The following is a 16,753-nucleotide window of genomic DNA, read 5'->3' as shown; positions in this document are numbered from 1 at the left end:
CCTGTCCCCCCTTCTCCCCCCCCCCATCCCTGTTTCTTAACCCCAGGGTTTTGCATCTTGCCCTGGATTACCTCTGGACAGAAGTGAACTGTCATGCCCCAGTTCTGGAACCTCCCAGAGATTTCTTTTGCTTTCTCCTGCTTCTGCTGCCTTATTGAATTTTGGAGCTGTAACCATGGTATAGAAATATGCTTGAGAGAGTTTAGGTTAGTGATGGCAAATGAGATTAGTTGGTGGCTCCCTGGAACTCTAGAGTGAGGTTTCTGAGACAAAATCCTCTTAGGCAGAGCATAGGGACCGTATAGGGAAGTGTGTTAGGATTTGCTGTTCACTGTGTGGGCGCATGCTGAACGTCAGAACCCTAAAGGATCATTAAGGGGGAAGATACGAACTGCATTGTTGTGAACCCAAGAGTATTCTCAAGGAACTCTGCCTGACCTCTCTGGCCTTGAGTGTCCTTCATGTGTAACTCTGGAACTGAAACCTAATTTTCAAGGCTTCTCTGGCCCTGGCCTTCCAGAGTTTCAAGTCTGACATGAGGTGGATCCTGGCCTCTCAAGGTAATGAGATCGGACCATGACTTTACTTCCTTAGATGTAGGTCTTGGTTCATTTAGTGATGGCCACTGAGACTTTTCTTGTGATCTCATGACCCTTTATTTGAGCTCAGGGGTTATCTTCTCAAGGAACAAGTGTAATTCATGAAGATCCTGTTTGATCTGGTTATGTGAGACTTAGATGAAGAAATGCAGCTTTTTCATTCAGAGGTTAAGCTGTCTGTTGCCCCAAAGTCTCAAATTATAGGCCTAGCGTTTTGAGGAAACTTATTTTAGAACTGAGGGTGGGTGGTGGGCATGTAACTCATGAGTCAAGTGCTATATCGAGAGACAAAAGGCATCTTTAGAGCCCAGAAATGAGTGTTTTTGCTTCCACCTTAGTTTTAGCTGTTTGAGTAGGATTAAAAAAAAAATACCTGAGATTCAGAAACATCAAAGGCAAGATGGCTTTCTGCTCTGTTAGTGCACCCTACTCTTAGTTGAGCGAGTGCTGTGTGGGTCCACACAGCTTTGTTGATCTTGCTCTGCCAGGAACTGTCCTGAGCATAGAAAGGAATAGGACACCACACCTGCCTTCAGGAGATGCCTAATGGAGGAAGCAGCAGATGGACTGGTGCCTCGCTCCTGTAGGCCTCATCCCGGTAGGACTCTAGTGCAGACTTGTAAAGAGTGGTAGTGCAGGTCGTTGGTCTACAGAGTAGGGACTGATGGACCCCTGGGGGCTTGGGGAAAGCTTTGAAGAGGGGGTGACATTTTGAACTTTAGAAGATTGTTACTTCACTTCTTTTACAAAAGTTTTTGAGGTGACTTATAAGAACATATACCATAGAAAGGAATAGAAATAAGTTAAAATCAGAAAAAAAGGAGGCAGTGATACAGTAGAAAAACACAAAGCTCTTTGGGGCTGCTCCACATGGGAAGTTTCTGGTTTCATATCTGGACACCTCCCTGAGTATTCAGGGAAACATTGTGTGTCCATGATCTGGAGCTGGTTGAAGCTAGGGCTAGATCAGAGTGTGAAGATTCTGTTGGGGGCACCGTCTCTTTGTCTGCCTGTCTTTCTCTCTGTCCCTTGCTCATGGCAGAGATAAACTTAAAAAAAAAAAAAGTCAGAAGAGAAAATAGAACTTAGAAATCTAAGACTGAGGAAGAGTTAGAATGTAGGTATTCAGACCAAGAGTCCCATTGTAGTTATTACATATGATCCTTTGCAAAAGCCAAAAGCTGAATGTGTTCCATTACTTGCTATCCACTGCCAAAGAGAAGAAATAAGCAGTATTTCTGAGCATAAGTTGTTTTTCTTGGTATCACACTTTTTATTTTTTTGGTTTTATGAATGTTGGTTGATCCCATAAAATTAATTATTTATTTAAATGTATTTTATACATTCAGTCAGTATACATCACTATATCTTAAGTGAATTTACCCAGCATGAATACACTTCATACCAGTCCAGTTGAAGATGGTACCACACTCTTAAAGAGCTTCATGGGAGTGGGTGGAAGGTAGTGGTTAATGAATGAACTAGTAAAGCAACATTTCTCAAAATCTAGTCCAGGAGCTTGCATTATAATTACCTGGGGGGCTGTCTCCATGACCTGGTGCTTAAGGCAGCCAGATCTCACATGGCTGACTATGTGGTTTGAGTCCACAACCAGCGGCTTAAGAAACATGCTGGGGGTGTTTGTGCATGCATGCCCAGAATCCTGAGAGGAGGGAGAAATGGAGGAGAAGGGATTGCAGTCTGACCATTTCCCGTGGGTAGTGTGTTCTTCCCCCCACCCCCCCCCCGACCCCATGAGTACGCACACCTTCTAGCAAAAATATTTTAAAAATTACCTAGAATGCTTGTTAAAGTACAGATTCCTGAACCAGCCAGTGGTATAGTAGTTAAGGCGCTGTTGGATTTGATGCTATTGAAGTCCTCAGACTTCTCTAGAGTGTTGTCCTCCCTCTGCCTCCCTCTCCTCCCCCAATAAAGAGAAGGTTCTGGAGGAGCCCCATGCAATGTATGGTGCTTCCCATTCCTAATCTAAGGGATTACAAGGGGCACCATGAGCTCACGGGACCACTGCAGGCAGATCTTTCCCAAGCCCAGGAATTTGGTAGTAGTGTCTGTCTCAGCTGCCAGTGCACACCTGGCCTTTGGAATATTGGCACAGAGAGCAATGGCCAACATGTGAACCTCTGGAACAACACTGTAGGGGGGAAAGAGGGTTTGAAGAGGGCTCTGTTATGTGCTATCAGGTCCAAGACCCAGCTCAGGAAGAGACATTCTAACATCCTAATTTTTAGAACCACAAAATTCTGGGCACTGCTTAGTTTCTTATGTTCCTAAATGCTTTCCAAATGTTTGAATTTCTTGCCCAGGAAATTTTCTGAAGAAATCGGGGCCTTGGGACCAGCAGTTAGCGTAATGGCTATGTCGCTGGACTCCCACGTAGTCAACCACAGTTCGCGTCCTGGACCCGGTGACTTAAAACTCACGCCGGGCGCGTGTGCATGCGTGCCCAAGATCCCAAGAGGAGAATGGAGGAGAAGGGATTGCGGCGTGACCATCCCCCCAGTGGGTGATTTCTCGCTTTCTGTCTCTATGTCTCTGTCTGTCTGGCAAGTGCACGTGCCCTATAGCAAAAACCTCTCCAAAAAAAAAAAAGAAACTTGGGGGCCTGACCTGTGACTGCCAAGGAAGGATTTTTTAAAAATTAAATAATAATAAAATCAATTTAGCATCAAAATTCACATCATTTCATAAGACAAAGGACATTGTAACATTTAAAGAGTAAGAAACACTTAATCTAGGGAGAAAGGGCATTCCTCCCTATACATTGATTTAGTTTGCTGGAAAAACTACCTACAGGTCTTTACTTTTATCATTTCTTTCTGGTGACATGTTGTCACAACCCAGGATCAGGCCAAGGATGGTTTCTCAAACCTCTGGCCAATCAGTTGGAAAGCAGTACCTGGGGTTCCAGCCTGTTCTGCCGAGGCCATGGTTCAGCCAGCATGAAAATGAGGCCAGATTCTGTGCTGGGGTTGGCTTAGATAATAAGCAGGGCTTTTGATGGAGGGGGTTGTGTGCATTTGAGTTTGCTGTGCTGGGCAAGGGAGTGGTGGAATTTGTCTGAGTCGAGCTTACACATTGAAGTTATTGAGCGACTTACACGCAAGGCCGTGACCTAGACTCCCAGCCGAGAGGCCCACGTGGCGGGGCTTGAGCTGGGAAAGTGGAGGACAGCTCACATCTGCTCATCTGCTTACGTAACCCTGCTTCCCAGCTCCGAGAGCCAAGAAAACACACAAGCCAGCCCAGCGGGGCTGAGGGCCTGTGGTAGCACACGCCATGCGCTGCACAGCATGGGTGCCTTGGCCCGGGCTGGAGGGCTGTCATGAAGCCCTCAGCGCTCTGCCTCCTCCTCCCTCTCTCTGTGGCCCCAGGTTATGGCCTTGAGACTTGGAAGCAGGTCTGCCTGATTTGAACAGAGCTGGTCATTGCCCTCTTAGAGTCTCAGCTATCTGGATTTTCTCCTTGGGGCAAAGCCAGCTATGCAGTGGACAGTCCCTGCAGTGTGGCAGGAGATGTACAGGGCACTTAGGGTGGCTCCTTTGGTGGCACTGGACCCAGGAAGGCATTCAGCCCTAGATCTGGGTTTGCTGTACTCTTCCCATCTCAATAGCGTACACTGTAGGATTCTCAGAGTTGTGGAGGATTCAGAGAGAAGAGGTAGGGTAAGAAGTGCCAGCTAGAGACCAGCAGATGACATAATGGTTACGTTGCTGGACACTGATTTTAGTCTGCTGCGGTTTGAGTTCTGTACCCAGCAGCTTAAAACTGACTCTGGGCACATGAGCGAGCATGCTCAAAATCCTGAGAGGAAAATGAAGGAGAAGGGATTGCAACAGGGCCATCTCCCCTGGGAGGTGATTTCTCACTTTCTGTCTCTCTGACTCTCCAGCAAGTGCATGCGTCCTATAGCAGAAGTCTCTCTTAACAAAAGAAAAAGTCTCAGCTTGAGCAGGGAGGGCAAGATTGGGGGTCTGGGTGCTCTCACTGTGTTGGAGGAGTGCAAAGGGGAGCAGGACAGTGGGAAGAAGCTCTTCAGTGATGCAGCTCTGCCGTGAGAGGAGCAAGTTCCTTGGCCAGCCGGGACCAGGTTAATTTCATTTAGGTTCTGCCCCACACCCGTAAGGGGGTTTCTGGAAGGCAGAAACTGCCTTGTCTGTCCTTCCTGTCTCCCTTAGTCCACTCCTCCTTGGGCTGGCATATGACTTGGCACACAGGTGGTACCCAGAAATTATTTATGGAAACAAGACTGAAAATAGTTTTGACACATCTCACAGGCAGAGTTTGTATGAAACAAACATTTCAGAACAGATTTTGGTTTGGATCTTGATAAGTTCCCATGGCTTGTCAGCATGCTGTTTACATACCCTGTAAGTGAATGTGTATACGTGTGCATGTGTGTGAGTGTGTATATGCATGTATGTGCAAGAGAGATGGGGTTGAAGAAAGAGGAGAGAGAATAGAACATGGACCACCCAGATATCAGCCTCTGTTACTGGGTAGGCAGCAATGGCAGTTGCTGAGGTGACCTTGGAGAAGTGCCATCATTGGCGATGGTGGCAAGTTTATCTGGCGCAAGTGGAATTGAAGGTGCTCCTTCCTATTTGGCTGTGGGATCCGGAGAGGGATGTGGGATGATGACAGAGATCTGGGGACTGTCATGTGCTTAAACTGAAGACCTGGGTGAGGAGAAGGGAGGGTGAGAAGAGGGCAGAGGTGGACACATGGGAAAGGGGCGGAGGAAGCCTGCCTGGGTGATGAGGTAGGAGCTCTGTGCACACGACTTGCTTCTCCCTCAGGGCTTCATTTCCTGTCTGCTTGGTCATTCATGCCCCAGGAATTTGTCAGACAATATTGGTTTGGGTCCCTACTGTCCTTCTGGTTCACTGAGTGTCTCTGGCATGTCAGGACATTCTGAGACTTTAGAGATGATCCAGTCCAATCCCTGTAATTTACAGATGAGGAGACCAGTATTCTCAGAGTGGATGGTGGTGGTCCAAAGATCATCCTACAAGTCACTGGTGGGGTGGGCCTCAGCCCAGGCAGCTGTTCTCCTATCCAGGTCTACCCCAGGGCATTCTTTCTGGAACCCCTAACCAGGACAGCACTAGAACTTTTTCCAGCCTGCAGGTGTCTGTTCCGGACAGGCCGTGTGAGAATGTCTGTCCTCTGGGTCAGTTTCAGAAGGTGTGAGCAAACTGGTAGGGTGATATAGCCCAGATGCCTCTTGGGTTCCTGAAAGTGGGGTTATGTTTAGCAGTGTCTTCAAACTGAAGCTGGGGTCGAGTGGGCTGCAGATGTGCACAGCCCTTTGAAGTAAGAGGAGTCCAATGATGGATCTTCATTTCCTGTTTTGCACAAGGTCAGTTTGCAGCTGGGCCTGCCAAGTCTTTGCCCAAGGCTGGGGAGTTGAGTAGTCCAGGTCTGGTGAGGTCTTATGGGGAAGAGCAGAAGTGGTAGGAACTCCTGGGGCCCTCCCTGCCTAGTGGACCATGCAGTTCCTTGTTGCCCAACCTACCCAGTAAGGATCACCTGGCTCCTTGTTAAGCCTCCCAGGGATTCTTCCCAAGATCTGTTGAGTCAGACTCTCTAGGGGAGGGGCCTGAGGGTCTATAGCTGTACTCGTGGCCTCAGGTGATTCTGATAAAGCTTTGAGGAAGAACTAGTCGAGTGACCACTGATTTAGTCCTGGTATGTCAGGCACCCTGGAGCAATTGAAGATTGGAGCTGGGCCAGCAGGAAGTCTTGTGAGAAACGGACCTGCTTTCGGAGCCCTGAATATTCCTTTCCCTCTCCAGCGGGTATAGCAGGTCTAGGTACTGAAGAGAGCAAAAAGACTAGATTGAGGCTTTGATTTAAAAAGTCTGACCTGTCACTCAATGCCAAAGCTTGCCAGTTCGAGGAGAGAAGGAAGGGCATTTCTGGCAGAGGGAAATTGGCAGTTGGCTTGGTTTATAGGAACTGGGAGGGAGCGAGACTGGGCCGAGTCTGCAGGGCCTTGTTGCCAGGCTAAAGGTTTGGCCTTACCTTGTGCAAGCCTTAGACCTATTGGAGGCTTTTAGTGGGAAAGCAGATATTAGAGCTGTCTCAGAGGAACATGGACTAATGGAAACGGGCCCTGTGTGATGGAACCGTGTCAGCCGCAGAGGGAAGCGGTGTAAGGAGTACTGGGGAAGGGAGAGGAGGTTGCAGCTGGCAAGTCTGTCTCTGCTGTCAGGCAGCAGGAGCAAGGCTTATAGCTGCCTTTTCTCAGGCTGTTTCAGGAGAGTGTATGATTCCTGGGGACAAGGGATACTTTGGGAGCCACAGTAACCAGGGCAGGCCTGGCTGTAGGGGGCAGGTAGAGGGTCCTCATCTGTATGTTTGGGTGAACTTTGAGCTTCTAGTCAGTGTTCCCGCTTCTGTAAGCTCCTTCCTTTGTTCTTGTGGCTAGTTCGCTTCACAGGTGGAGCTGGTTCACATCCTAATGTGTAACCAAAGTAACAGGTCTCTGACAAAAGGGCTCTCTGCGGCCATTTAAGTTTAGGAAATGATGAGTTAAATAAAGTGCAGGGGTTTTTCTTGACTACGCAGTGTCTCTCAGTGACTACTTCTCAGAGCCTTTGGTGTACCTCATACCTTTCTAGAAGCAGGATTTAGTATGCAGGATTTCCACCCTTATTTGAACAAAACTCAAAATGATCAATACAACAGCCTGTGATGTCTGAGTAGAGAGGCTTCCATTTTACAGTGGAGTCTGAGTGGGGAGGATCCTGGGTAGGAGTTTCTTTTTCTTTGTAAGAATTATTTTATTTAACTATCTTTCTCTCTCTCTCTCTCTCTCTCTCTCTCTCTCTCTCTTTCTTTCTTTCTTTCTTTCTTTCTTTATCTTAATTTGACCAGAGAGAGACAGAGTGAGACTGAGAGAGAGCAAGCGAGAAGGAAAGTGAGAAAGCAAGCCGCCAGATCCGGAATTCTAACCATGGTCGCCCATGTGGGAGTCCAGTGTCCTTAACCACCACACCACCTGCCAGCCCTGAGAGTGTTTCTTAAGGTGACCAACCATATGGAATGTTTCTCTGTTGAGCATCTTGCCGGGTCTTCTTGGAACCCATGTTGAGGAAACCTAAAGGTGCGGGGAATACTACAAGCTGGGTTCAAGTCTGGGCTCTGTCCCTGCTCCCTGTGAGTGCCTAGACCACACCATGTGTGCCACACACTCTGTATCTGGCCCTTCTCTGTTTTCCTACCCTGCCATCACCTCAGAATCTACCATCTGCTTGTGTCTGTTCCAGGCAGGCCACGTGTGAATTCCTGTCTTCTGGTATGGTTTCAGAAGGTGTGAACAAATTAGTAGGGTGACAGCCCAGGTGCTTCTTGGGTTCCCGAAAATGAGGTTATGTTTAGCAGTGTCTTCAAACCGAAGCTGGGGTAGAGTGGGCTGCAGATGTGCACGGCCCTCTGAGTCTGAAGTGAGAAGAGCCTGGTGATGGATCTTCCTTTCCTGTTTTTAACAAGTTCACTGTGCAGCAAGGCCTGCCAGAGACTTTGCCCAGGGCTGGGGAGTTGAGTAGTCCAGCTTTTCTGAGCCAAGGGTTTTCTTACTAGCTTAGTGCTCTTGTCCTGATCCATGTTCTTCCTGGCCAGGAACTTTGGAGTTATCCCTGACTCTCTCTCCCTTCCTCATCCCCTCTAACTTTATCCCTTATTTTATATTATTTTTTTTAAGAGGTTTTTGCCTTAGGTTGTGTGCACTTGCTGGAGAGAGAGAGAAAGTGAGAGGGAAAGTGAGAAATCACCCCCTGGGGGGATGGCCATGCTGCAGTCTCTTCTCCTCCATTCTCCTCTTGGGATTTTGAGCATGTATGCTCACACGCCCAGCAAGTTTCAAGCCACCGGATCTGAGACTTGAACTGCGATCGGCCATGTGGGAATCCAATGATGTAACCACTACGCCATCTGCTGGCCTCCAAGCATTCTTCTTTGATGAGCTTTCTGTTTCTTTCTCCTCAGTCTTCCCTGGGTCTCTCTGTCTCCGTCTCTTCTTGTCTTTGGTTCACCTGTACATCAAGTCCCTCCTGAGATGTGGTTACTCATGTCACTCCTTGCTACCTCTTGATTTGAAGCTGATTTCCTACACTGATTTTCTCAGTTTGGGCACCCATGTGCATACACACAGACACACATACAGCCTTTCCCCAATTAGGCTAAATTCAAAGAGATGCCGTCAGTCATTTGCCTAAGGCCACACAGCCAGGAGGTGGCAGAACTAGGTCTCCATCTCAGAACTTTGAGAAGGTGCTTTCTCATCCAAGATCACTGATTTTTACAACAGCCTGACAGCAAGTCTGAGCAGAAATTACCCCACTGGACAGTGGAGTCTGAGTGGGGAGGAGGGTCCTGGGCACATGAGCGCTTTATAAGGTGACCAGCCATCTGGGTTTGCCCAGCACTGAGGGGTTTCCTGGGGAGGTTGGTCACTCTAGTGTTGGACATGGTACCCAAAGTGGGACTTGAACACCCTTTCCTCAGCCACACTGCCTCCCCGGGGAAGATGCTCCCCTGCAGCTTCAGCCTGCAGAGCAGCACATCTATGGTTTGCTCACTTCTCCCTCCCTCCACCCCTTCAGTCGGACCCATGGTGATCGAGTTTAACATGCCTGTGGACCTGGACCTGGTGGCAGCAACGAACCCAGCGGTGAAGACAGGTGGCCGCCACACCCCCAAGGACTGCATCTCTCCCCACAAGGTGGCCATCATCATTCCATTCCGCAACCGGCAGGAGCACCTCAAGTATTGGCTGTATTACCTGCACCCAGTCTTGCAGCGTCAACAACTGGACTACGGCATCTATGTTATCAACCAGGTGAGCTCTGGGAAGATGGGGTGAGGGACGGAGTGTGAGCATGTGTGTGTGTGTATATATGTATGCATGTGTGTACATGCATGCAAATGTTATCAACCAGGGGAGATCTGGGAAGATAGGGTGAGGGAGGGAGTATGCAGGCCCGTGTGTGTGTGTGTGTGTGTGTGTGTGTGTGTGTGCGTTCATCTATGCAAATGTTATCAGCCAGGGGAGATCTGGGAAGATGGGGTGAGGGAGGGAGTGTGCATGCACATGTGTGTGTATATGTGTGTACATCCATGAAATGTTATCAATCAGGGGAGATCTGGGAAGATGGGGTGAAGGAGGGAGTGTGCACACACCTATGTGTATGTGCATGCCCAAATGTATGTATAATAAAGGACATGGGAAGGGGAGTGATTTCGTAGATACCTGGCATTTGACAGTGAACAGCCACCCGCCCTTATGTTAAGTAACACACGTGAGCCAAATACCGTGTACTTAACCCATTGCTGTCAACTCTGTTAGCCAAGGGAAATTGCTGACCTGTTTCTTTCTGTTGGTTTTGTTTTATTTTGTTCTTATTTTTTTGGAAGTTGCCTTGCAGCAAAGTTAAGCCAAAAAAAGACAACCCTAATTATCCCAAAACACTGATTATTTCCTGTCTTTGGGCAGCTGTGTATTTTCTTTATTCCTTTTGAAAAACAAAGCCATCATTTACACGTCAGACTTTTAGGCAACTTCAGAGTTTATCCAGTCAGACTATGTCTTCTGGGGCACCGCCAGAGACAGCGCACTTGGTTCAGACTGCGTGCCTGCCTGCCAGCATGCCATCACGGGGGGAAGTGCTAAGGATACCTGACTTGTGGCCCATCTGAGAGGTGCTAGGCCTGAGCTGGGCTGAGAAAAGCTTCTCACTGCACGTCTGGTCCGTGAGTGTGTGGGCTTTGGTCCTGCTTAGGAAACTGATGCTACAGGCACGCCAGCCCTCATCATTACAGCCTCGAGAGTCAAATGGAAATAGGAGACATGTTATCAAGATAATTCTATTTCTAGTCTGTTCGAGAAGCATTATTATTTTTCTGAGAATGTAACTTTTGTTTTTCAAGTTTAGCCCAGATACTTAAATTCATGCCTTTAGATGATAACTTCTAGGTAAACTGATACATCTGATTTATCTGTGTATCCAATTTCATTGAAATTCACATGAAGAGATCATCGTGTCCATTTTTTACAAGGCCCAATTTCCAGAGTTTTCTTTATTTTAGAGAGAGATTTTTGCTCTAGAGTGCTTGTGCTCACTGGAGAGAGAGAGAGACAGACAGAGAGAAATCATCTCCCCCAGGGGGGGTGACCATGCTGCAATCCCTTCTCCTCCATTCTCTTCTTGGGATTTTGGGCATGCATGGACATGTGCCCGGTATTAGTTTTAAGTCTCTGGGTCTGGGACTTGAACCACAGTCAACTATGTGGGAGTCCAGCAACATAACTATTATGCCATCTGTCAGTCCTATGCACAGAGTTTTCCTAGCCTGCTTCAGGTGCTAAAGGTTGTGGGCAGTTTACAACTTCCATCAAAGCTGAGGGACTTCATGTGCTTTCCCTTGGATCAGCAGGGAAGCTGGATATGGCAGTCTGTCCATCAAACTATCTATCTATCTATCTATCTATCTATCTATCTATCTATCTATCTATCTATCTATCTATTTATTTTGAGAGGTTTTTGCTATAGGGCACGTACGCTCTCCAGAAAGAGAGACCGAAAGCGAGAAATCACCCCCCAAGGGGGATGGCCATGCTGCAGTCCCTTCTCCTTTCTCCTCTTGGGGGATCTTGGGCACGCACACACATGTGCCTAGTGTGAGTTTAAGCCACCAGGTCCGGGACTTGAGCCATGGTCGACTACATGGGAGTCCAGCGACATAGCCATTACGCCATCTGCTGGTCCCCCCATCAAACATTTCTAATGACTGTGGTGGCAGAGTACTGCCTCAGTGCTGCAGGGAGATCCCAAAGACGTGTATATTCTCAGTCCTGCCTGTTCCAAAGCTTCCAACCTGCTTAGGGCAAATGTGACTCTCCCAGGGAACACTTTGCTAGCTATCCCAAGTAGCATATTATTGCTTGGCGGCTGCCAAGACTTTGAAGCTAAAAGGGACAGAGAACAATGGCCTGGAAGAACCAGAATGTTAACTAGGTTCTAAAGGCTAGGAGAAGAGAGAGGCATTTCAGCCACAGTCAGAGAACAAGAACCTTGAAGCAGAAAGGAACTGTGCATGTTGCTGGAGATCAGTGGGGTAGGATAGCACCAGGAACCCAGGAACCAGGTGATGGGAGTGAAGCCAGTCAGGAGGGGAAGGGCAGGGCAAGCTCTGCTATGACTGAAGATCAAGGTGAGAGAGCAGGTAGCAAGCAAATCCTTCAAGGTCAAGTGTGTACCTCAGCCAAAAGGCAATATAGACTAGGGTTCAATGAAAACCTGCAAGTAAGACAGCCTGCAGTTGTAGATCATCTCACAAAAAATTGGAGAATGTAAGAGAGAACAGATGAATGACATGCAAAATACAGGTTACTTTGTTCCAACTACTTGTTTAAGAAAAGCCCTGTCTTCCAGTAGCACTTCCTTGTCTGATGCCGGTAAGCACATGTTGATCGTGGCAGAATTCAAGAGCCCATTATTGGGACCAGCAGTTAGTGTAATGGCTATGTCACTGAATTCCCATGCAGCTGACCACGGTTCAAGTCCTGGACCCGGTGGCTTAAACTCACGCTGGGCACGTGTGCGTGTGTGCCCAAGATCCCGAAAGGGGAATGGAGGAGAAGGGATTGTGGCGTAGCCATTCCCCCTGGGGGATGATTTTTCACTTTCTATCTCTGTGTCTCTCTGTCTTTCTGAGGAGCACACGCATCCTATGGCAAAAACCTTTCAAAAAAAAAAAGAAAAAAAAAAGCCCATTATTAAAGCCATGTGACAGTGAGCACCTAAAAGAGGAAGCCACATCACCAGAAAGGGATTTCTAAAAGCAAGCCATGCTGCTGTGTCTGGTTTCTGTTTTGACAGTTATTATAGCAGGAGGTGAGTGAAACACTGTAGATACAATGTTGTCAGATCTTATTCAGGAAAGTATCTGATGGCCTCCCACAAATCTGCCTGAGCAGAAGAGACACAATTGTGCCTGGGATGGCATCTAGTTAGATTAAAATGTATATACTTGGGTAAAGAGAGTCAAAGGCAGTCAAGTGGACAATGCCAAGTTTTTGAATTTAGGTGGCTATGTTCAAGGAAAACCGGTGGCAAGATGCTGTGTCTCGGTACATTTTAGATGAACGTGAGACTTCTTGTCTAAGTATGAAGTCAAGACAAATATTGAACCAGTGGAACTTAACCACCAGCTTAAGTTCCCTCAATACTGTTTATACAGAGAGTCCTGAGGCTTCCGCTACAGATTTAGGAGTGTCCCACACCAGCCATGTGCTCCTGCCTGCCCCAGTTGCAGTTGGCAGAACAACGGGACCAGCTTGGACCAGTAGCACCAATGCACTGCCTGACGCTGGACGCTGCTTGTGACAGTACTCTGCACAAAGCATGCTCTCCAAAATGGAATGCCTTGTTAAACCATGTGGAGCAGACTCATCTCTGCAGAGCCGTTAGTACGCAGTGTGACTGTCCCCTCCAGAAATGCTGCCCCAACCATCGAGCCAGAGAACTGTCTGCCCAAGAATGATAAGTGATGAGAGTTTTGAGAGTCGCACATAGGGGAAGACAGGCCTAAATTTGCACCTCCTCCCCATGCTCTGCTTATTTGCTCTAGGAGACCACGAGCTCCTTTCTCTCCTCTCTTTTCCCATTTGTAATTTAACATCAGAAATATTTCATTTTTAATTTTTTAAACATATGTAAGCTTTTTTTTTTTTTTGGTATTCTTACCAGTATCATTTTTATTTTCTCCTCACACAATGTTTCGTACCTCTTTATTTTTTAATTTCTCTTCCAAGGGCTAGCTTTTTCACCTTAGAAGAATCTCTTTTCTCCTTCCCAGCTAATCTGCTGTCTTTTATTCCAACTCTACCCTGATTATCCTTTAGAGAAAATATGGCAAGAAATCAGATAATCAAGTCAAGAAGAAACTGAGAGGCCACACTGCCTTTCTAGTAAAGAACGTTATCTACTGTGTAATAATGTCACCGGAAATCTGAACCGTGGAGAGGAAGAGGTGGAAAGAAAAACATTTGGAGTACGCCCCATCTACAAATTAGGAATTTCCTCTGTTCCCTGTTTTATAGTTATATAGTTATAGTCTAGAAGAGGAAGAAAGGGATTTTGTAGCACCTGGCCTTGACCTTTGAGTAAATAAACTTTATGTAAATAAACTTTATGGGCATTAGAGCCTCTCAACTTCCCTGTTCCAGACACCTCGCTGTCATTTTGACTCTTCATGCACAGACACACAGCCCTGCCACCACCCGTCTAAGACAGGAGAAAAAGAATACTTCAGATAAGAGGGGCCTCTGAGATACCTAGTGTAGGGGCTCCCAAACAGGTTTTTTAGTATGAAACTTTGTTGGGAACCAGCAGTTAGCGTAATGGCTATGTTGCTGGACTCCCACGTAGTCGACCGCAGTTCGTGTCCCGGACCCGGTGGCTTAAAACTCACGCTGGGCGCTTGTGCGTGCGTGCCCAAGATCCCGAGAGGAGAAGGGAGGAGAAGGGATTGTGGTGTGGCCATCCCCCCTGGGGGGTGATTTCTCGCTTTCTGTCTCTATGTCTCTCTCTGTCTGTCTGGCGAGCGCACGCGCCCTACAGTGAAAATCTCTCCCCCCCCCAAAAAAAAAAAGATATAGAAACTTTGTTCAGTCCCACGAAGTGCTACAACAGCGCCCCACCCAAACAGGTTTTTTAGTATGAAACTTTGTTCAGCCCCACAAAGTGCTACAACAGCGCCCCCCACACACTTAAGTGGCTGTGTTCCATCTCCACTTCCTTGGCTTCCACTTGAATCTTTGCCACAATTTGCTTGAGCACTCGAGGCCAGATAGTGTGAAAACGTGTGGTCCATATCACAGAAGAGGAAACTGAGCCTCAGGAAAAAAGACAGTGGGAAGTCACACACACAGCAGGGGGGCTGAGGCTCCACCACATCCCGATTGTCTCACTTTGTCTTCTCAAGGCCACTCAGCCATCTCCCTCACCTGCATGTTTCTCTGACTTCCTGGGCTCGGTCCAGCTCTGCCACCTCCCATTCAGTGCCCTGCTTTCAATAGGCAGGCCACATAAGCTGGCACGCCTGTTTCCCTTGCGGTTGGAGGGGAAGGGTTGGGAATCCCCCAGCATGTGGTCCATACTAGCTGTAATGCTATGGTTCGAGTCTGTCCTCTCCACCCTCCATCCTTCCTGCCTCTTTCTCCTTACTGGTACTATGATAATAGACTCCTTACTGCTCTCCCTACCTTCTGCCCCCTGCCCCATTACCAGCATTCAGACCCATCCTCCCACTCATTAAAGCCTTTGTGGGGTCAGAGGATAATGATGTCAGTTGGTGACAGACTCTCAGAGGACTTGGAACCATGTCAAGCCTATGTGAGCTTCTTCAGAGTAGGGCTGTGTTGCAAGCTCCACACACAGGACTGAACTTTGACAAGTCTTTGTAGCTCCTACTCCTGGTGACAGTAAGCTCTCGGGGCCCCTCCTATCACTCTAACAAGTTATTCCCAGAATAAGTGTGTTAGAAGGGCAAGTGGAGACCTTGGCAGTGGAGGTGGGGAACAGACATTGCTCTCTGTCGTCAAGGTCTCCTCCACTCCTACTTTCACTCAGCAGTGTGTGAGGTCCCGTCGGGGTCCCAGCCCAGCCTGCTCTTGGGGCCTGCTCTTGGAGCCATGGGTGCTGCTGAGACTCAGAGATCCTGCCTTAAGTCTAGTGCCAGGACCTGGGTATGGGGGTGGATACAAGATAGCGTAGTGGGGGGAGAAAAGATACCAGAGCGAATGAGGATGCACATTGGACTTCCTCATACTTTATCGGAGGAAAAAGGCACATTGCCACCTGGCAGCAGTAACCTTAGATAGCGACCTGAGTGATGTTTGTAGACAATATAAAATTTGCAAAATGGGTGAGGAATGCAGACCCAGCCGGCCAGGTGGTTTGTCATCACCATGACAGCCCTTTGCTCCGGATCCAGTACCCAGGGCCGGTCGCTCAGATTCCTGTCATTTGCCTTCTGGCACCTTTGGTTTCCTCACTCAGCTGCCCGAGATCTTTCTAGTTCTGACTATGTCACCTCCTCTATTTATTTATTTGTTTTTAAATACTTATTTAATTTTATTACTATTATTTTAATTTGCTATAGAGCATGTGCGCTTACCAGAGAGAGACAGAGCGAGAGTGAGCGAGAGAGAGAGAAAGCAAGTTGCCAGGTCCAGGACTCGAACCATGGTCAGCCACATGAGAATCCAGCACCTCAACCACCATGCCACCTGCTAGCCGCCACCTCCTCTCTTTAAACCCTTCAGGAGCCAGCCTGTGGCATGGTGGTTAAGACAGATGAAGAAGGGGTAGGGTTGTTACCATTCCCCATGGGGGATGCTTTCTCACTGTCCCTCCCCCTGTCTTTTTCTCTCCCTTCACAAGCACACATGCCCTCTGGCAAAATTAAAAACAAAAAACCTTCAGCATGTCCCCATTGCCCACAGGCAAGGGTCTAAATTGGCCGAAGCCATGCGCTTGGCATCTGAGACCATCTGCCTTTTGACCGTGACCTACCTTGAACCCTTCCTCATTCCCACTTCATACCTTTGTGCCACAGCCGCACCAGGCTCCACACCAGGCTCCATAACCCAGACACTTCTGTCCTCCCCTCCTTGTACCTTAGATTATGCCATTTCTGCTGTCCTGCAGGCCTCCCTTTATGGGTTTTTTTTTTTTTTTGCTAGCCTTTAAGCCTCCCTCCAAACTCGTTAGGTCTGTGGAGTCCTCTCTGCTGCTCCCAGGCCACTCTGCTTTCAAGCAAGGATGACTGAGCGTGTTTGCACCTCACCGAGACCCTGGACTCTGTTCCTCAAGTCTGACTCCCCTCTGCTTTCCAGACCACAGCCACAGGCTTAGCCATACACTCTTTTGGGGGTTGGAGCCCAGCGTCTCCCTGTAACTCCTGCCTGTTTATTTAGACCAGTTCTCAGGACCCCTTGCTCCTCGTCCTCTGGCTGGGTCTGTTTCTCTTGGAAGTGAAGTGAAGCCTTTCCCTTTCCCCAGGTCATGACTCTTGAGAACCTGCCTGACCTCTGCCCTGGGCCTCTCCCCAAAGCTTCCTGC

The 16,753-nt window shown here is 48.1% G+C and overlaps 1 protein-coding gene across 1 annotated transcript in view; it reads left to right on the top strand.

The window, feature by feature from the left end:
* Window positions 1-16,753, top strand: part of B4GALT1 (beta-1,4-galactosyltransferase 1) — a 71,853-nt gene that overhangs the window by 35,782 nt on the left and 19,318 nt on the right. Inside the window, exon 2 of the mRNA XM_006143231.3 lies at window positions 9,230-9,465. Coding sequence (XP_006143293.2) covers window positions 9,230-9,465 — 236 coding nt within the window. The remainder of the gene's footprint in view (window positions 1-9,229; window positions 9,466-16,753) is intronic.

Source organism: Tupaia chinensis, unplaced genomic scaffold (assembly GCF_000334495.1).
Source record: "Tupaia chinensis unplaced genomic scaffold, TupChi_1.0 Scaffold000093_1, whole genome shotgun sequence".
Taxonomy (NCBI): domain Eukaryota; kingdom Metazoa; phylum Chordata; class Mammalia; order Scandentia; family Tupaiidae; genus Tupaia; species Tupaia belangeri.
The sequence above is the reverse complement of the archived record's forward strand: the minus strand, read 5'-3'. Positions and strand labels throughout refer to the sequence as shown.